Raw genomic sequence first — 22,942 nt, 5'->3', positions numbered from 1 at the left:
CTCTTGGTAGCAACATTTTATTTCTATCCAAGTGACAAAGCCTCTTATTTTAAACTTCCCTTTTGTTTTCTATTAAAAACAAAGGGGTCAAGTATTTTCTGTTTGTTTTTATAACTCATATTGACACTAAATTCATAAATTAATTAGAGGAAGCGGTATTGTAAGTTATAGTATCCTGTGTTTTAAGACCTAATTAATTGTTAAAATATAACTTTTTATAAGTGATAATAAAAATAATATTCAACTAAAAACAGAATACAGACATTTTTTAGGAAAGAGTTTGAAGCTTCAAATCATTTTAATATGCATATAATTGCCAAACTTTATATTGTGAAATTTAATTTAACATGTTCTGGCCATTTGGGTTTTGAAATGCTAGGTACAATGCTAAATGAAAGATGTGAGAAATCGATATTATCCTTCGGCATTTTTGTTCAACTATATAATAACTTTCGTACTAGGTGTATAAGAGAGCTACTGATATTTTTGCCTTGATCTACAGAAAAGCGAACATTATATAAAGGGTAAATCTATTAATTAGAGACCTGCACAGCTTTCTTTCTTGCTAGTGTAATCGTTAAATTGATTTTTCCAGTCCATCATGTAATTGTTCCAGCGATGGAATCCTGCTTTCCATTCTTGTTCTGCTTCATCAATATTTCCTGTAAAACATGGAATAAATTGAATTAATCTAAATTTTAATCTCTCTTTATGTTAATTGAAAAATAATTTTGATTACAGATGCCATTTTCTCCAAGTACACTGCACAGAAACTTTTAATTCTTTATTATCAGCTTTTCTCACTACCTGAAAAGATTTTAATAAAATATTTATACATTATATGAAAATACAAATAATACATATGTATAAAATATATATAAAATATAAAAATATATAAAACAAAATGCAAAGATGAGTGTATATATTAAATTATGTCAAATTATATTTCATTACATATATTGGGTTTTGTTTCTAAGATTTTAGGTATTATTCTATTTTCTTGATTTCCCTATTTATAACAAAAAATCTCATTTAATAAATATCGTTTACATATATAATTATATAGCAGAGTATTATTTCTAATGAACAAGTTTATATCTCAATATTTTGCATAGAGAGAACTTGGTGATTGACATTCTATACAGATTTTACATTCATCCTATTAAAATATATTTTAATTAAAAACAATGCATGGTTATTGAAAGCAGTTTATTGAAACTACTATAGGAAAGCAGTTTGTTAATTGCTTTGCAAATTAGAAAGATGACTAAGACAGTCTCTTCTTTTCAGTAGTTTGCAAAGTGTATGTTTTTGTCAAGGGAGAGGAGTGTTTATGCCAGAAAAAATGTTAGGCAATGAACCAAAAGTGGTTGATGTACTGTAAGAACCTTGAAATATTGACTGATTGGAAAGTGGATTACATTAAAGAATAAAGTTTGTGAACAATAGAAACTCTTAAATTACAAACTTTAAAAATTATATATTTTTGTTCTTAATAGAAATATATATGATCAGTCTAGAAGGTGGTTTAAATTATATAAATTTTAAGGTATTTTATATATTGTAGTTCTCTTCTTAAACTTTTAGGATGCTGAGCTCTTATCACTGAATAAATAACAAAAGTTTAAGTAATTTCTACTTTCCTAAAAATAAGGACTTAAAATTGTTTTAATGTATAATTTTCAGTTTGGAATTTTGGATTAATTATAACTTTGTAAGATATTAATTTAGAGAAGACAGTTCATGTAATCTCATACTATATTATAATATTCTTTCATACTATTAACAATAGAGCACATTCAGTGATTGATTTTTAGTTTAGATAAAAATCAAAATATTAAATATTTTCTATGGACATTAAAATAGTCCTTGTAATTTAGGGTAAATTTAAGTTTGAAATGTTTTTAATGCTTGGACGTTGGACACATATTCGAGAATTTATACAAAAATATCCTGTTTTTATGTAAAAATAGCTTTTAAAAGATCAATGACTACAGTTTCTTTGTGAAAAAAACAATTTCTCTAAAAATTAAAAACATTAGATGTGAAAGATATTAAATGTCATATGAAATGACCCACTCTTAATGTTATTTTTATGATAATTAAATACTGTTTAAAATGTTACTTACATGAAATAAGGACTCTAAAATTCCGAAAAAACAAAATCTTTGATATAACAAATAAATGACTGATAATTTAGACCATGGATTTTAAAACTTAGAGGAAATGTCCTAGATCTGATTTTCTTTTCTTGTTGATAGAATGATTCCAAATCCACTGATTCATATAAATGCAAATTTATTTCCTTATGTGTCATAATCAAACATCTATGAGTCAAGGTATTGAAATACTTTATTTTTTAGTGTACAAATGCTCTGTAAACCTGACTCCGTTTTTCATTTAGAAGTACTGAACACTAAGACAATAAAATATAAAACGTTTATTTTCTAACCAAATCCAGTGGAACTGAATAAACCATAATAAAAAGATAATAAAAAAAACTTGATTCCCATGACATAACTCAAAACCAAAATTAGAAGTCTTTCTCCTCCCCCCTCATCCTTTCCTTTCAAGAATGGAATGCCACTTAAATAACTATAGATTTACCATCTGTGAAATGTAGATCGATTTGTTTTTTAATTAACAAGGTACTGCAGTGAGAAATAAGGAAAAGAACATCAGTATAGGCTTTGGAGTGACTTGGGTTGACCATTATCTATATTAGTGACAGAAAAAATGCATTACTTTTTGAATTATTTTTACAACTACACATGCTGTTCATAATATCTATTTTGCAATATTACTGTGACGCATGGATGAGGTGGTATGTACCTTATGAAATCAAGCTCTGTGAACATATTGGGAACTCCACTAATGCATTTACTGTCCTTGTCACAAAAATTTATTCCTAACTTTGCTCTTCATTGAATCCATGTACAGCTAGATCAATACCAATAGTTCATAAACATACTGACGCCATTTTTTTCAGGATTTTTGTAATCTTTGTTGTATCCATACTGTGTTCTCATTAAAACAAAAAAGTCAGTCTTTCCTACAGAAAGAGTAATAATAATAAAGCTATATTTTATTTTGTCAATTAAAAAAGAGTAAGCGATCTTTCACCAAAGCTGTGTCTATTTCATCAAGTCTGAGGAGTTAGGAGAGAACACAGAGAAATGAGTCAACCCAAAATTGTTAATGGATGTCAAGTTAGAAGAAGAGATTAAATTGATATTGAATTCTGCTGAGCATTATCATAATAATAATAAAAAAAACCCCACTATATTTCATGTATTTGAGAGTTCACAGAAAATCTCTTCTGTCCCTGTTACTACTTACTTGTTTCCATGTTTGTCGACCAATTATTACAATTATCAAGAAATGGGTAATTCATTATGCAGTAAATCACAATGTATTAGTTGTCCTATTGTAATTTTGATCGTGGGTGTGATAGTAGAGTGAACTGCTATAAACTCAGGATAGGCTTTGTGAAGATTTCATGTACTTTTAAAGTGACATAAAAAAGATAATTTGATTCAATTATCATGTTACCCAAAGCCTTTTTGTTTTGTTTTGTTTTGTTTTACTTTTAATAAGGGATTAAATATTCAGACTTATGAAAACAGCAAAACAGTTTGATTTTTTTCTCCAAATCAGCTTCCCACTCTCATTTTTGGTTTCCAGTCCTGCTAACTGATTAGCGAATAGCAGTAAATGATTCTTCCAAGTGACCAATCCAAGTGGGATCTCAGCTCTTAAAATTATATCTGGTCCTCTTTAGTTTTGGCAAGTAACAATGTTTCATGATTTATTGAAAGGCCCAAGGAGGAGCCACTGGATCTAATGTTTGTTTTTATTAAGAACATGTGAAAGTCAAAGATTTTCTTTTCCTTCAAATAAATTTACTCTTCCAATTTTAGTAAAAATCATTGATATACTATTGACATTAAATGGGTCATTTCTTTCTTTTTTTCTTTTAAAATGATTCTGAGCTATTATAGAGTTACATTCTTAGTGAAAACTCTGAATTTGATAACATTTGAAACAAATATTGTACATTTTATTTCTTGCAGGTGCATGCAGCTGGGGCATGTGCTAAAGAATGATTGAAGTTTAAGTACTAGAATCATGTCTTAGGGATCATTTTATTTGAGAAGAATCATTGCTCAAATGTAAACTACTGCTCAAATGACACTTATAAAGCTTTATTAGTCTTCCAATTTGAATGAGGTCAGCATCACATTTCTCCTTTTAAGATATCCAGTCTGTAGTGATTCTTTGAAATTTTCTTTTACTTGTAGAGTTGCATTTTTTTCAAAAAATAATATTTTCATAAATACTTCCATCCAGTTCATCTGAATAACTCAATTTTCAAAACATTGAAAATTGAAATGTTTAAAGTGTTGCAACTTGAAAAATTTAAGGTATGATAAGAAAATGTGCTCTTAACCTTTTTAAACCCTTTTGCTATCTATGATTTCTAAATGTTAAAAACATGCAATTTCACACTGGTTTTGTTTGTTTAAATTTATTTTTTTATTATTGACGAATATATTGTTGATGTTATAAAATATGCATTTACTTTAAACTTTATAAAATATATTTAATGTAACTTTTTGAAGGAATTATCTGGGGAAAAAAATAGTGCTAAAATATTAAATTACGTTTTCAAGACACAAGGCACTATCCCAGAGCATGATACTAACCCAGGGCAGGTGTGGTATTTCCATACAGTTTTGCTGGAACTGTAATAGAAAAGTTGTTCAGCACTGCAAAGGAAAGGGAAGCAGCTGGCCAAAAATGTCTGAGTTTGTTTATTAAACCTGTTTAATGGCAGTGGAGTATTTAAAGGTAGAGATTTTGAAGTATATCTTCAAAAATTGCTAATATTCAAATTTTATTTTATCAACAAATAACTTCCAATAGACCATATGTGCCTTATTCTTAACCAGAATGGCTTGATTTGGCTTATAATAAATTAGTCATTTTCACTTCCCCCAACCCCACTCTTATTTTTTTTTTCTCAAATTATGACCCTCTCATTTAAAAATATTTTAAGTAAAGCTTAAGACTGTGTAGTCTGCGATGTGTTAAGTGGTAGCTCTTCTGGTCTCTTGGCAGATGAAACACGTTACCTCATTGTTATTTACACCCAGAGGACACAAGGGCAGTTCTGTAGCTCTGCCAAGGGATGCAGAAGCCCATCTCTGGTTATACATTATGTCACAGAACATTTGGTAATACACAGAGCACTGGTATGTCAGAAACCTTTCCCAAACAGATGAAGTACAAAATTATAATTTTAGTGAGTAATGTCTGATAATCAAAAGGCATATTCAACAATCAAAGTTCTGAGATGCTCATATTTGAGTGAAACGAACCCCTTTCCTCTCTAAATAAGAAACTGAAAACATCTACTGTATGGTGGTATCTAATATGTAGTATGAAAAGTATAGTGTTGTGATGAACAGAATGGCAAAGTATATAGAAATTGGCCAGCAATATGTCCGATGGTTGAAAGGCAATTACTTTTATTTGAAAAAAATTAGAGCAGAAAATAGATTAGAAGAGCCACATGGGTTGTAAACAGCTGGGCATTTTAAAACCAGGCCTTGGATTGGATATGTATGTCATTTTTCTCATAAAAGATGTGATCATTCGAGTTGATTGTTCAAGTTGATTTAAGTAATTTCTTACTAATGGATTTTAAAATAATATGATAATCTGAATCATTTTCCAAGTATTTCCTTATATGTCTAGGTAATCACTTCCTGAAGACTAGTGAACTAAATAACTATTTTCTTGTTGTATTATGTAATATATGTACATATTGTTAGATAAATATCTCCAATTTCAGATAATTTGCAAATATTTGGATTGTGTTTTTAACAGTGTAAATTTTAGAGGTTTTTTTTTCATTTAGAAATCAAGGGTTCATTTTTAAATGAATTTGTTTTTATCTATTTTTGAATATAAATTATATTTAGTTCTATATTTTATTAGTTCCAGTTTTTAGTTGTATAAATTATTTTAAATTTTTATTTATTCATTATCTATTAATTAATTACAAAAATGTTGGCTGAGTAGCAAGTAGTACACTATTTTAATTCCACTACTAAGTTTTATGTTCTTTCAGGAAATTTTCTATTTTAGTTTTCTTTATTTAACTACGAAAGTGCTGCTTATATAGCAAGCCCTCAAAACTTATCCAAACTTGCTGGAAGAAAGTTCTTAATAAAATGTACTTATTGGAATCAAACAATTGTAAAGTCACAGATTAACACCATCACCATGCCTTGGATAGTCTACCTTATCCTCCTTTTACATAATCTACAACCAAGTATTTAATCACATACAAAAAACACACACCTGTCATTTCCAAGACTTTGGGAAAAAATAGTGTCCAGAATCGGCATTGTTGAGCACGTAGCTTAGTGTATACTTTTGGTGACTCCGTATTCAAGGTTAAATATTTTTGTTCAGTGCTTTTGAAGACAGGCCATCTTGTATTACTATTCTGGGTCCCATTTGGATTTCTAATAAAAAATAAAGAAAGATATTATAATTCTACTGAAATCATTGTTAGATAAAAATAATACTGTTTCAAAAACAAACGAGCTTTTTAAAAAGTCAGAAAAAAATTGTGGATTTATTTTGATGATGTGAAGCATAAATAAACTGGGTTGAATGTTTTCAGTACTTTGAAGGACTATGTTAGTTAAAATTGTAGGAAGTGAAATGTGAAGAACTTTTTTTGCATGCGTTTTTGCTTTATATGCAAGGGAAAAAGTATTCCTTTTTATTTCAATCATGCTAATGTTTTATTTTTTAAAATGCTTAAATAGGCAATGTTACTTTTGTTTTATCTTTTTCCCTTATCTTTTCACCATGAAAATTAATACCATCTACTCGATATCTCTTGCATCTATTTCATTCTATTTGTTCTTATACTTACTTCCTGAGTGTGGAACTGATTATACATTTTCCTATTATGGAATTACCTTCTTGCATTAAGAGCCTTCAGTCTCACTTTTGTATTGATCTTACAGTTTTGTAGATCTGTTCACTGCTTAAAATCCTTTCCATAATCTCCCAGTGGGTTCAGGAAAAGGTTAATAAACATGATGTCACCCACATTCCCAAGCTCATTTTCAGATATTTTCTTCATGAGCCAACCAACAGGAATTAGGGATAGTTCATTAGCAATTTCCTCCTTATTTCATTTCCTTCCCTTTGTCCTATTTTATTACTTCTGCTTGATATCCCTTCATTCCTTAACATCATGTGCCTAAGTCAATTCAGAACCTTTGTATTCTCTTTTTGTGCTGATATTTCTTTTATCTTTCATTTCAATTTTTAAATCAGTATCACTTAACTCTATTATTTTAGAAATTCATAGTTTTGGATTCATTTACACCTTTGTATCACTCAATAATATATTATCACCTAGGTCACTAAACAGAAGCTCAAAGAGTGAACATTTTTAGTGTCTCCAAGTAGTCAGTCACCGGAGATTCTATAGATTTTCCTTTAATATAGTTTTAAGCTATAATTATGAGTCAGACATGACTCTGGAAATACAAATAAATAGGGGAAACATAGTTTCCTCAGGGCATTTTCAAATAAGAAAACAAATAACCAACAAATAACCACTTATGGTAGCCTAAATCAAGCATAAACAAAGGACTACAAACCGTCAGAAGAGGGAGCAATCACTGCTTGTTTGAAAGGAAATTACCTGAAGGAATGAGATTCTAGCTGAAGGAGAGGAAATAAGGAACTGAACCAGAAAGAAAAGTTGGGAAAGCTAACGAGAGGAAATAAATTTAACAAAGGCACAGATTATGAGTATTCATCTTAGTTCAAATAACAACAAGAAAGCTAGTTTTCTTGCATTTTAGGATAGATGATGTCCTATTATTAGAATTGTAGCTTTAGAATATTAGTATTACCACATTAGGATCTGACAGCCTGGAAAAATGGTTTAGACTTTAGGTTGCTGGCATTTACTATATTTGAGGGATTTTTCACCTAAATTGCTTACAATGAACATAGCATTTTAGAATTATTGACCTGGGTATGGTATCTAGAATAATCAACAAACCTATAAAGCAGTCACAGATACTTTCATCATAAGCAGAAGACTAAAGTGATAAGGATTAGTAAGTCATTCCTTTCTCTTAGGTTCATTCTGCTGTAAGCAAAATCATATTAGAAAAACTCCTGTTTAACTTTCCTAAAAGTTCACATAAAATTTTTCATCATTCAATATCTTCTATAGATTATTAATAGATGTAAAATTGGGAGTAGTGATAGTAGATACAAGATTTTTTTTTTTTCCCAAAAGCCTGTGAACCCAGTAAATTTTGGAAAGAGAAGCAGGCATTTATTCAGTATGATTATCTAGAGGTAGATTATGCTATCAAGAACTTGTATAAAATAAGCACCATAAATTCATATTTTGTCATAAAAGCAGACATATTCAACCATGAATTCTGGAGCTTTAGCAATAAATAGCTTCTTGATGGACTAGTTGATTTTATGTAGGAATTGGATGATTTAATAAGAATTATTAAAAACCAGAGCTATTCAAGCTAAACCCATATCATAACAGGATTGAAACATCCTGCTTTAGGGTATTATTTGAGAGAGGTCATGAAGAAAATTTCTCCAGATCACAGATGGCACACTTGTCTAGGTGAATTATGGAGTCTTCCTTTAAAGCTTTAAAGCTTTAGAAACTAACAAGTACAGCTGCTGGAGGCTGGATATTAAACCAAGAAAACCATTGGTCTGATTCGGTACAGCAATTCTTATGTTCCTAAATTGCCCACTTTACTTCTAATTCCACTCTAATTAACTTATGGCACCATTTTAACTGCACATTCATCTGGCTTCTGCAAATGGTGACTTAAACAGACCTGACTTGTACTTGAGTTCAAGAGTGAAGCACTAATGCACTGCCAGTATTCATTTAACAAACTTTGTCCTATGAAATAACTCATGACATTCCAAATTACAATTCAGAGATAATAAAATTCCTGTGCCTATGGATGCAGATAGAGTTTTCAAAAAGTGATTGAAATAGCTATTGAAATGATGGAACATTTTACTCTATAATTTGAAGAAATTTCCAAAGACTTTAAAACCTAACAAGAGAGGTAATAATCTTCCTATCTGTATCAATTAAAAACTTTGTGAAATACAACCTATTTTCCAGATATACAATTTTGAAACACTATGTAATTTTAATCTCAAAAGTATAAGATGCATTTAAACATGTGCACTTTGCCGTTTTTCAAAAATATTTCTGTTATTGTCACAAAATAATGACTTCAAAATGATAATACCTAAATTTTTCCATGAAATAGAGTAATGTCTGCTTTATTTTTACTATCAGAATCTTTTTCTACTGTATGGGATACAAAAGTGGTCTAAAGGTCATCTTACACTTTTCTCCTTAGGTAGATTTGAAAGTTTTAAGACATAGCTTATTTAACCAAAATAAATCAGATTTCCTTTCTTGCATCTGTGTTTCAGGAAATTATCTGATTGTCATTTTATTTGAGCCCAGATTTCACAACTCATTTCATAAATAGATTTTTTAAATTATATTAATTGACTCAGGCTGCCTAATATGAAGATGTAGTATGAATTCAGCTCCAAGCATCAAGTTTTCTTGGGATTATAAATCCCAATATTGCCTGCTAAACTTAAAATGAAATTATTATTCTTTTTGACTAAGAATTCAGAGACTATAATGTCTAAATAAGCTATACGAGGATTTTAAAATGAATATATTTGTTTGCTTTCTAAGCTAGTATGATGAAGCCATGATTAGTAGTTGTAAGTTGAAAGGCCTCCTGAAATATTCTACTGTCATAACAGGGCTAAGGGGTAACAGCTTATATTGGATAATTTCTTAAATATACAAATATTTATGGATTCATATTACATGTCACATTACACTTAAATCAAATTTTATTTTAATTTAAGGAATAGAGGAACTATAAGAGAACCTGGATTTAGAGAAAAAATTCATTCATTCGACAAATATTATTGAGTGCATACTATGTCAGATTTATTTAAGTCACAGAAGATTCAAGAAAGACAAAATAGGCAGAAATTCCTGCCTGTTATAGTTTTCATTATTTTATAGTAAATGTTCACATTTAAAAACTACCACCACATAGAAAATCATATTTCACAGATAATCATTTCTCCAATTTCAGGAAAATTAGTATTCTGAGTCAAATAATGTGAAATTCTGCATCAGATAAGTTTTTACTATGGCTATAACACATTGTGTGCCAGTTTTAACATGTGCCTTACATGTAAACTTTTCACAATGATATTACAGTTGACCATTTAAATAAAATTGATAATATAGCATAGCATATAACGGGCACCTAAACCATCAACATCTAAAAAAGTGAGATGTGCAGATTTAGTACTCTTAGAAAAAAATTAGGAACTGATTGAGCAAAATAGAGCAAAAATAAAATAAAATGGAGGCATTGAGTTAGTGTCATGAATAGTAATGATAGCAGCAAATAAAAAATTTCACAAGTTGCTTCTATTACTTTGACATATTTATATAAAGTACATACAAAACAATTTTGATATAATAAACAAATTTACTCTTCATATTTGAATATAAATTGGTGAACATGTATGTATAATATAATCTGTTTTAGATAAATATGGAGACATGGGTGAAATAGAGACACTAATAAAAAGCAAAGGATAAATAAAATCATGTTTTTTCCCAAGATATATTCTCTGTTTCATTTTGCATATAGAAAACTCCTTAGGAATATAGACATTACAGAGAAGTATTTGATTCCTTCTAGATGAATTTTCTGTGACTGCAGTATATTTATGAATTTGACCAAGTTCCATTACTGACTTTATTTAATTAAATATCCCAAAATCTGTACAATCTTGAAAACTGACCCAAAGAGAGCTTTCTTTAATTAATTATCACATTTATTCTTAATTATATAACCAATGAAAATGAATTTGATACCACTGAATTTTATTAAAGCAACTTAGTATTAATTCACGAACACATTTCCAATATTTCAATCATATTGACTCCATTTTAATCTACAAGGCTAATCCTAGGTTGACTGATTAGTTTTGTGAAACTTCTTATACAGAACTTCAAGGTTTTCTACAGGCTTTCAAAATGAATCTTTAAAGACAAGTGAAATAATTTAAATAATTTGTCTTTTCATATATACATACATATGCACATAAACATGCCCATTTCTGTGAATCTGACACATATATATATATACACACACACATATCTATACATATACTATATATTTGTATATACTCTATATAGTATATGTGTGTATACATGTATATGTATACACACATAAATATATGTACATACATGTATGTGTATATATGTTCTGCAACTTGAATATTAAGGACACCAAAAACAATTTTAGAAATATAATTTCCATAAAAATTTAATTTGTATTATAACATACTATTGTAACTCACTATAAGCATGCCATATTATATAAATAATAATTATATTTTGAGCTTCAGGTCTATCACATCTTATTTATTTTTTTCCTTCTCAGCATCTACCATAAGCCTGAACAGAAAATATATGCTTAATAAACGCTTGTTGAAATGAGAACTAAGTGAAAAGCCTTCAGAACTTTATACGTATACATTTTAAATTACATCAATATCAGTTACAAACTATTAATTTTCATAGTTTTAGAAGGGAGAAATTCACTTTATTCTCATGTGTTAAGATAAAAAAAAAGTCTTATAAATATTACTCTTCTAAGATTAAAAACTTGAAAAGTTACATTGACTCTTAAAGTGCCTGAAGAAATAATACTGTATTTGACTTCAAAGTACTACATCAGCTAATGAGGAATAACAATATGCATGAGCTTCTTTTAAGTCTGTTCACAAATTGAAACTCAACTCTTTCCAGGGCTCACTTATGTCCTCCATTTAAACTCACTGTATTTTGTTAGGGAGGTTTCTTTTTTTTTTTTTACTGTACTGTTTTCCCTCTGGATGTAATAAGGGAAAATATACTAGTTACAAAAGCAATATAGAGTTTATAATGTAGTTGTGTGCATAGACAATTTTTTATGAGGAGTTATTTGCAATTTAGATTACACAAGTTCAGACAATTAAGTTTGTGAACTCATCTTAGAAAAAGTGCTACATACCTCATTGCTGAATATCACTACGGTCACCCTTGAAGTACTCCCCATGGGAAGCTATGCAGCAATGCCAGCGCCTAGTTCACCCCTCAAAGCAGTTTTAGAACTCTCTCTCTGGAATGGCCTTCAGAGCTGTCTTCGTATTACCCTTGATGTCCTGAATGTCATCAAAATATCTTCATTTCAATGTTTCCTTTATCTTTGGGTAAAGAAAGAAGTCATTGGGGGCCAGATCAGGTGAGTGGGGAGGATGATCCAATACAGTTATTTGTTTACTGGCTAAAAACTCCCTCACAGACAGTATCGTCTGAGCTGGTGCATTATCATGATGCAAGAGCCATGAATTGGTGAAAAGTTCATGTTGTTTTCATCTAACTTTTTGACGCAGCCTTTTCAGCACTTATAAATAGTAAACTTGGTTGACTGTCCAGTTGGTACAAATCCATAATGAATAATCCTTCTGATATCAAAAACGGTTAGCAACATCGTTGCAACAAGTTTGTGAACTTAATTGTCAGGCCTCCTATTTAAGGCAAATATCTAAATCTAGTTCACTTTTGTTACTTGCTTCCTCCCATCTCCTGACATTTCCATTGCAAACTATAGAAATGAAGAAAGTAATCACTGAAGAAAATGCCCTAGATTCATTAGTTTGTTAAGTTTTCTCCTTCAAAAGGTTTGTTTTTCTAGGCAGGTATACTGGGTACCCGAGAGGCAGGATTCTATTAGTACAACAGCGAAGTTTGCAATAACTCAGAAATTCTCTGAAAATCACTTCTTGGGTCTAAATATATTATGTAAGTAGAGTCCACGGTCAAGTTGGTTATTAAATGTGTATTATTTCATCTTTCCTAACTGGTGGATTGGGACATATTCTCAACTTCACAGAGAAATAGGAATATAGATCTTTATGAGAGAAAGAGGAGAGGAGAGGAAGGCAGGGGAAGGGAGCGGAGGGCAGAAGGGAGGAGAAGGAAAGGGTGGGAAGAATCCCAAAGGAAATATGTAAACTGTATGATTCTGTCACCAAATTTGCTCAAAAGGCAAAACACATAAATGGGCTAAACCTTCTGGGGAAGGCATAAAAAGAGATAGGAAGATTTGTTCACTCAACAGTAATAAAAAGGAACAGATTACATTTCAGTTAAATAAATACCATTAGAAAAATGAGGTATATTTAGTTGCACAGCATCTTCTAACTTTAAGAATAATTAGCAACTGTAGTTACTAGAGGCCTTCAGAATATGGGATGAGGTTTCAGTGCTAGTAATATCAAAGGTCAACATGTTATAATATAGCTAGAAATGTGCTATGAAAGTGGATGCCTGGTAAGTAAGCAAAGTAAGCAAAAAACATCCAGTTTAAAGGATGATTTTTAAAAAGTAAAGCTGAATACAGCATATAATGTGAGACTTCTTAAGTGCTCCCTGGTGTCAGGAAACATGTCTATTTTTTTTATTTTATTTTAATTGTAAGCACCTAACAAAGAAACTGGCGTGTGTTGGTAATCAGTGCTGTTAAACTGAGGCATATTTAAAGCAAAAAAAAAAAGAGAAACAAAATGTCTTAAACACACATAAACATGTTTCTCCTCTTAACCTAAATTTAAATCTCCCAACACATTTTCACCTTTGCTGAGATGTATTTTTTCTAAATTTATAACTAGGAATCAAATGCCCACTTTAAAGCACATTTTCTATGTTTTGTAAGAACATTTAAGTCTTAATTAGTATTTAGAAGAGGTTTTTGTACTTAATCCACTCTCCTAAATACTTCACTAACATAGGTGGATAGTCATGCAAACAAATTGATTCTCAGTGCACAGTTCTCATTTAGCAATTAGACCACATTGTTGTTCATCAGCTGAAAGAGCAAAAGGTTGCCAGATAAAAGATCCCAAAGATCTTAACTATACCATTGGTATGATGGATGAATAAAGCTTTCACGGTCTGGATTATTCTTTCTTCTTTCCTCTGCATTATTTGGGCAGAGAGTTTGCTTAATTAGCTAGAGAGTTAAACAGGAATATTAGGCAATGTTTAGCCTACTCCAGCTTTCCAGAAAATGAACTGGGCTGAATACTAGGTTGATTTAGAAACAAAATTTTCTTCCCTCCCTCTTTTCCTTCCTTCTTTCCTCTCTTCCTTCCTTCCTTCCTTCCTTCCTTTCTTCCTTCCTTCCTTCTTTCCTCTCTTCCTTCCTTCCTTCCTTCCTTCCTTCCTTCCTTCCTTCCTTCCTTCCTTCCTTCCATTCCTTTTATATCCTCCCTCCCTCCTTTCTTTCTTTCCTTCCATTTCTTTTTCTTTTTTATTAGCTTAGCAAGCACTTGCTTAATTTAAAATGTGCAAATGCATTATATTTGTACCTATTTTTGTTTTCTAATGACAGTAGAGCTACTATTACTAACTAGTATGATTTGGATGGAATTACATGAATCCCAGAGGGGCTAGAGCACAAAGGTCTGTGGAAAGTTCAAATGCACTTTCACATAATAACACAAGAGCACTTATTTTAATAAGGGGGCAGGCAACATTAATTATGGATAAGAAAATAATTGCAAACTTGAAACCAATTGGCTTCTTTTGTGAGTCTTCCAAATTCTATCAGTTTTGCTCTTCTTCATGTCTGTTTGCTCTAGTCTTTGCCATAAATTTGATGGCAGCAAGCCCACAGTTTCAGGAATAAGTCTAGGAAATGCCAAGAAAAAGTCCTGGAAATGTATTCTTAAAGTAGCATATAAGAGTCTTAAAATAGCTTGAATTTAATGGAACACTTGAACACTACAAGGGACTTGGGAAATCAAATGCTCTAAGAAAATTATATAAAACTTTAAATTATTGTGATTTTTTTTTCTTGAATGGGTAGTTTGAACTTAAAATATAATTATTCTTGAATTCAAAGTTATTTTCTTTATACCACTATTCACTGGAGGTCCCTATAATTGACTAACGACCTCCATTAGACTGGAAAGCTTCATGAGAGCAGAGAACATGCCTGTTTTGTTCATTCCGGTAGCCTAGTGCAGTCAGTGTTCAATAAAAACTGCTTGGTAAAGGTTTTGCCTACCAGAGAGCTTGCTTAAGTAAGTAAAACATTAGACTGATTGTACTGCAATCAGTATAATTTAGACCCATCAATTTAATCTGTAGAGATCGACAACAAATAAAGTAATAAATAACAAAAATTCAGGTGATGATATTGTCTATGAAGAAAGACAAGAGGTATAACCAAATATCTGCAAAGAGCATGTGATAATTCAGATTTGGCTAGTGAGTCACAGAAGGATGATGTGTGAGGAATTGAAGAACGGTAACGAAAGCAACCTTGCTTCCGGCACTGCTTCTTGGCTACATCTTTCTGGCTTTTACCTAGAAAGGGAAATGTGAGAGGGATGAACAGAGTGGACTTTGAGGTTCTCACAGATGCTAAATACAGCTCAGGCAATTCCTCCCAGATTCTTGTTTACTGACAATGATGAATGCGACTTCCGAATAACTTATTAATTGCAGCTAAGTCAGTCACAGGATTTTACTTCTTATGTCCAAGGCAGGTGCACCATAACTAAACTACAAAGATAATTATTCTCTACAGGGAAGTATGATTTAATAACTTGTGAATTTAAAGGCAGTATTCATTGGAAGCTATTTCATGAATTGTATGCAAAAATATCTAAGATAATGCTGAAGAATTAAAAGTATCTTTTCTATGAAATTGCATACTGTTTTATGACGAAAGCTACAGAAATTTCTCTGTAGCTTAAATTAATAAATGTAATTTTTTTTGAAATCAGAAATCTAAACATGTCCTTAATCTGAGAGATGGGATAAAAGTTTATTTTCTACATAGAGAATGGCAGCTTTATAAAGAAGATAAGGAGTATTCCTGCAATATATTCATTTTATAATTTAAAATTTTTCTTTTTTCCCCGACACTAGGCATTCTAAAGTATTACTTCAGATACCATAATTTAAAAACAATTTTGATATCAAGAAATGAGGTACAAAAAGTGTTTATTAAAAATGTCATTGGTTGTGTGACCTTGGGCAATTTGCCTAAAATCTTCAATCATCAGTTTATATGTAAAATAGGGATATTAATGCGTTTTACATAGAGTGGTTGTAAAGAATATGTAAAATATCTATTCAGAGTGTTTAGAGCCATGAGGGATCATAATAAAATATTTAATAAATGGAAGCTAAGAATATGAAGAGGAAGACACGGCAATAGTGACAATTGTAATATCACTGTCCATTCTGGCTCTTGCTTGCAGGCTTTCCGCAGTCGGAAACATAGTACTCACTGAACATGTTTTCCCAATAAAGCTCTGAGGTAGGTTTTATTAGAGAAAGAGAGGCAAGGAGGAATTAAGTACCTTGGAAACCACATAGCAAACATGCGCTTCAAAATTAAGTATATTTTTCTCTACCAGCCATATTCCTTCTGATCCATAATAGTTTGTTGGAAGTTTAATAAAAAAGCAACCCTGTTTCTGTGGAGGTGCAAGAAAAACCTAGATATCCATACTTAAGTGTGTGTTTATATTTTCCACTTTTAACGTGATTTTTTCCAATATTTTTAGGATTAAAAGTAATTAAAATGAAATAGTATTTAATCTTTTAAAACTGTAAATTTAAAAATCTTTACCCTTACCCTGTTTTTAAGAAGCACATTCCAGCAGACATGCATTTACCAGTCAGTTATATTATCTGCACAGTGATAAGAATGTTATCCATGAGATAGTTTTTAAATACATATTTATTTTTACGCTGTGTCTCTATTACTACTACCATTATTTTCTCCTGTACTGTTAACCTGCTCTTTTGTCTGTATAGTTTGAGAGAAAAAAAATCAGTTATGTTTCTGTTTCCTATGTTATAAATCAGTGATCCTCACTGGGCAGGGAAATCAGAGTGAGGAGAAAACGACAGTGATAAGGAGACACATCTGATTAGGAGCTGTACCAGACTTATTTGCAGGACTTTTTAATATTGCACATGCCTACTAAGAGATTTGATAAAGATATATGTCCCATTTCCTACCTTTAAAATCACAGTCCTTGTGACCAGAAGCAAATCAAGACCTTATTATTCAAATTATTGTATTAATAAACAATCAAACTGCCATTTAGAGTTGGGTTCCCCTGGCGTAAATTTGACTCAAATTTTCTTGATGCCTCTCCCCACCCCCATGAGAAACTTACCCATTCTCAGTTTTAATTATTCTTGTACATAATGAACCCTTAGGTTTTTCTCCACTCTTCCATCGATAGCACCTTACTGTGGGCTCTGGTTGTGAAATCCCAGCCACTGCGTATACACCTGTATATACTCTTCTGCTTTCCCTTCAACTCTATGGGAACACACCATATTTAATCTCCATAAAAGCACACCCTTTCTGTGTTCTTCATTTCAATTAAAGTTCTCAACCCATCCCCAATATCACATTACACCCTAAGGAGTTGCATAATACATGATTTGGAATCACAGTCTTTACAAACAGACTCTACTACTAAAAATTGATTGAACTTGTGCAAATACATAAATATATGTATTTATGTACACACACACACATATATATAATATTTATATGTGTAAATATTATATATAGTATCTGAATAAAGTTATTCAACTTCTCAGAGCTTATTTATAGCCTATATATATGCACATATATATTTATATATATAAATAAATATATATGCGTATATATATTTTTTAAATTTTTTTTTAAAGAGGATAGTTTATTGAAAGCAAAAGATCAGAGCTCCCGAGTAGGAGGGGGTCCCGAATGGGGACACCCCTAGCCACATATTTTTAATAACCAGTCTCAAGACGAACAGATTGGCTGGAATATAGTGAACAGGGAGAGAATCTTAACAAAGGTAGCCAAATAATATGTTATACGGGCCCTTCTAGATAATGATGAGAAATTTGGATTTTATTCTAGATAAAATAAGTCTCTGGAGAGCTATTATCTAGGCAGTGGTAAGATCTTGCTTACATTTTGAAATGAGAATGTCAACCACAGTGGGGAGAATAAACTATAGAGGGACTATAGTGGTTGCACCAGGGAGAGTAACTATTTGTAGTAAACCAGAAAAGATACATTGGTGGCATAAAACAAGCTTGAATCTGAAAATAGTGGGATCTAAGTTATTTTTGTATCTATTCTGAAGGTTGAGCTGATAGAACTTGGAATGGAGAAAGTAAGAATTTAAGTATAGAAAAGGTTTGGGTTTTAAGCAACTTGCAAATGTAGGAGACATATTTACAGATATATAAACAGAATTCATGAAGATATAAATGGTGTTTAACATCATAGAAATAGATAAGATTGCTTAGGGAAATGTACAAGGAAAGAAAAGATCTAAGAACCAAGCTTTTTAGAGCTTTAGAGGTGAGAAAGATGAGAAGAATGATTCATTTATTCCTTTATCAAGCGACTATTAATTATTCCTTGACTACCTATATGTGTCCAACAATGTACCAGGCATATAATTCTAATTGAAATAAACAAAAACCTCTGTTCTTCTGGATCTTATGTTTTTGTGGGAGAGAGAGATGATGAAGAAGATCAATCAGCTAATTAATACTCGCAATGAGGGCAAAAATAAGCAGAGAAGGAAAATGTTAAGTGTATAGAGTTGAAAATGTGCTAAGGTTGCCAGGAAAGGCTCCAATGGAAAGATTACTTTTGAGTGATCTGAAGAAAATAAGGGATATATTTATGTAAATATCTGGAGAAGGAGACAAAGGGATTCAGCAACGGACACTCACTGAAAAAGTTCTAAGTATATCTAACATAGGAGTATGCTGGTAAGTGCAAGAAACAGTAAGGAAAGCAGTGTGGCTAATGTGGAATGGAGATCCTGTGATGAGAACAGATGAAAGTTGAGCAAACACAGAAAATATAGACACCAGACACAAGGCTAGTGAAAAAATACAAGTGGGAGACGATGGTGGTTTGAACTTAAATAGTAGCAGGGGAAGTGGTCAAGAAGTGGTTAAATTCTGGATATTTTTCAACTCATTCTATTTACTTATTTGTTTTACGCTGTAGTACAGGCATCACGTTCTTCACCTAAGTAATTCTGTATGCATCTCTCTCCCCCTAAAAATGACATATTCCTACTTAGTCAAACAACACTGTCATACCTAATACATTTAACAATAATTTCTTAATATCACCATATGCCTAGACTACATTTCTGACAATTGTAGATTAAAATATATGTAATGGACATTAATAATTATAAGCAATGTGTACTCTTGAAGTGAGTTGTGGCTTGGTTATTTTTTAAAAGTCAAGTTGACAAAATGGATGTGGGTAATGATGAAAAGGAAGGCAGCAATGTTGATCCTTGAGGTTTTTGGCATAAGCAAGTAGAAGAATGGAGTGGTTTTAACTGAGATGGGGAAACCTAGGAGGAGTATATTAAAAGAAAATTATGGGTATTTAAAGTATGTGATACTTATTATATATCTAAGTGTATATGTACATAAAGTCCAAGAGTTCAAGGAGAGGTCTGGGTTGCACACCTAACTTTGGAAGTCATCAGTATGTAGATGGTAGTTATTAAAGCAGGAAACTGGATGAGATCACTTATGAAATGAGTATGTATGGAAAAGAGAACACATCCAAGGACTGAGTTTTTGAACACTCCACATTCAGAGATGAAAAGAAGAAACACTGAAGGAGACTAAAATATCAGGTTCAGAAAGGTTAGACAAAATCTGGGTATTGCTTCAAGGAGGAGTGAATGCACAAAGGTAAAACTCTGATGATAGGTTAAATAAGGTGATTGAGAAATAATTATACAACTTGGTAATGTGGAAGTTATTGCTGACAATTATGAAAGTTAGTCAACATGAGGTAAATGAGAAAGTGAAATAGTTTAAATACAGAATTAGAGGAGAAAAGTAGGTAACTGGTAAAGATAGTTCACTTAGAGAGTTTTGCTGTCAAAGAGAATAAGAAATGAGGAAGTAGCTATTGAACAATGTGAGTTCTTTTAAAAAAATATTAGATATATTGTATATTAGTAAAATAATGGGGATGACGTATTAGAGAGGAAAAAATGATGATGAAGGAGGGGAGAAAAATCATTTTAAAGACTAAGTTCTTGTACAGTCTTTACTAGATGGGCTCTACAGAAACCCACCCAGAGTAGAGAGAGGAGACAGAATACACATTGCTGAAGGAAGAAGGTAGAGTGCTTAGGCATGATTTTGATAGGTTGGTAGATTTGTTGAGCTGATTGAGTCTGTTTTTTGTTTTGCTTTGTTTTGGTTTTTTCAGGGTAAATGCAAGTTTATACCTGAAAGTGTGACTGGAGAAGAAATTTTTAAGTTTCAAGGAGAGAGAAAAAATATATACATTCTGTAGAAAAGTTGGGAAAATAAATTGACTAGGGACATTTAATACTAGGCAACATTAAAGATCTTGAGTTTAAGGTCTCCAATTTATTAGCTCTCTCTCTCTCTGTGTGTGTGTGTGTGTGTGTGTGTGTGTGTGTGTGTGTGTGTGTGTATTTATAGGCACATTAAGCTTTTTGGGTACAATTATATATTTAGACATAAATAAGGCTGGAAGTCCTGTAGGTGAGAAAGATTGAGAGAAAGGAGTTATATGATTGAATGGGTTAATTGTATGAACATTGAAATAATTAAAAACAATTACATGAAATATGGTAGAGAGAAGGAAAGTAAGCTAAAAATGCTAAAAATCTCCAGCGAATGAGTAGGATGTAAGCAGATGACAGTAGCAAGAATAAGGAGCAGGATCGCATAGTCTGATATCATGTGATAGAATCGGCTTCAGTGAATGGGCTGAAGGGGGAAATAGAATCTTCATGATCAGCTAGACATCAATTAAAGGCGAAGAATGAAGGAAATATTCAGAAACCCAGTGAATTCACTGCAGTGAATTTTGTTGTCAGACTGGGTATCCTAAAAGGAACAGTTGAAGGAGTTTGGAAGTTTGGAAACGTGGAAATTTGATTAGTGTATACTTCAACATCGGTTATTAAAGGAATGCAAATATATTTCTATAGGGATTTTTAAACACAACATTATATGTCTTAGTAACATAAAATGTTTGTTACATATTTTGAATATTTATCTTGATACTTGCACACTCATATGTATATAGGAAGATGAAGAGAAATTTAACTCTCTTCCCATGATTCTGGAGATCTAAGATATAGCACAGATGGATGACAATGATCTAAATCATTAAATATGAATGCTTACTTTGTTAATTTTTTAACCTTTCTTTTTGACAAACTTAATTTAATTGCCTTCAGAAACACCACAAACTTAGAAACAAAAACTCATAGACACAGACAATAGTTTAGTGGTTACCAGAGGGTAAGGGGGTACGGGGTGGGAGATGAGGGTAAGGGGGATCAAATATATGGCGATGGAAGGAGAACTGACTCTGGGTGGTGAACATACAATGGGATTTATAGATGATGTAATACAGATTTGTACACCTGAAATCTATGTAATTTTACTAACAATTGTCACCCCAATAAATTAAAAAAAAAAAAATAGAAACACCACAAATTTCTTTTCTTCTTTTTTTTCCTTCTAATTTTCCAGCCACTCCTTACTCTGAATTTTAGGCACCTTTTCCTTTTCTTCCTCCCTAACACTGGGTATTGACAATTATCCTAGGCCTGTTAGGCTTCTCATTCTGCCTAAAATATCTTAGCAATCACAGCCAATTTGATTGATTAAATTACCATTTATATCTACGTACCTACTCAACACATCCCCGTGGATGTCTTATAGGTACTAATTCAATGTATGAGAAATCAATTCATCGATTTAACCCTGTCCTCACATGTACCCAACTCATTAAAAGGTTATGGCTAGTCAAGTCAGAAAACTGGATGACATTCATTCATTTCTCTTTCTCCTCACACCAAACCCTCTTATGGCTTATATCCACTGATCTCTCAAATCCATTGCCAGCCTGATCTTTTCATTCCCAGTGTAACCCTGCTAATCTAGGTCATTATTATCACTGCCTTGGATTATTGCAACACTCCTCCAAATCCATTTTACTGTCACTTTTTTTTTTTTTTTTTTTTTTTTTGCTCACTTCTAAGCCATCCTCTCCCCTATGGATAGGATGATCTTATTAAAATTCAAATTTGAAAGCATTCTCTGCTAATTTAAACAAGGAAACAAACAAAACAAAATGTTTCCACATGGTACCTCTGGGATATAATCCAAAAACAGCAGGATTTACAAATTTGGCTTGGTTTCTGCATACCTCTCCAGATTCATGTTTCCCCATACTTGTCTTACTTTCTCTTGCTCTATTACCTTTGGGTCTTTGAAAACACTATTTCATCTTTCCAAAGGAATCTGATTCTTTGAGAAAGGTTTCCATAAGCCTCTAGTACTGGACTACTGTTCCTCTATGGTTTATTTCACAGAAGTCTGTGGTTAACCATGCTATATAGTCCTTACTCTGTGCATGGTAAATTGCTTGTTTGTTTCTCTCTTCTCTAGTAAGTGGTAACCACCTTGATGGTAGGTCTGTGTTTTATTCTCCATTATATTTTCTACGGACTCCATAATATTTAGCACAGTGCCTGGCTCATAATTGGGGCTCAATAAGTATTTGTTAAATGAATAAAATTATAAAATATAAAGATATGGAGTAAAATTTAATATGAAACATTTGATTTTGTTGCAATCATTTATGTTCATAATATTGGATAAACC

The 22,942-nt window shown here is 31.6% G+C and overlaps 1 protein-coding gene across 1 annotated transcript in view; it reads right to left on the bottom strand.

The window, feature by feature from the left end:
• Positions 1–296: 296 nt before the first annotated feature.
• BCHE (butyrylcholinesterase) overlaps positions 297–22,942 on the bottom strand; it is a 52,778-nt gene continuing 30,132 nt past the window's right edge. The window contains exons 3-4 of the mRNA XM_033121304.1: positions 6,370–6,536; positions 297–662 (exon numbers count right to left, since the gene is read on the bottom strand). Coding sequence (XP_032977195.1) covers positions 538–662; positions 6,370–6,536 — 292 coding nt within the window. The 3' untranslated portion in view covers positions 297–537. The remainder of the gene's footprint in view (positions 663–6,369; positions 6,537–22,942) is intronic.

Source organism: Rhinolophus ferrumequinum, chromosome 2 (assembly GCF_004115265.2).
Source record: "Rhinolophus ferrumequinum isolate MPI-CBG mRhiFer1 chromosome 2, mRhiFer1_v1.p, whole genome shotgun sequence".
In the NCBI taxonomy this organism is placed as follows: Eukaryota; Metazoa; Chordata; class Mammalia; order Chiroptera; family Rhinolophidae; genus Rhinolophus; species Rhinolophus ferrumequinum.
Note: the sequence above shows the minus strand (reverse complement) of the source record. Positions and strands in the feature narration are given on the sequence as shown.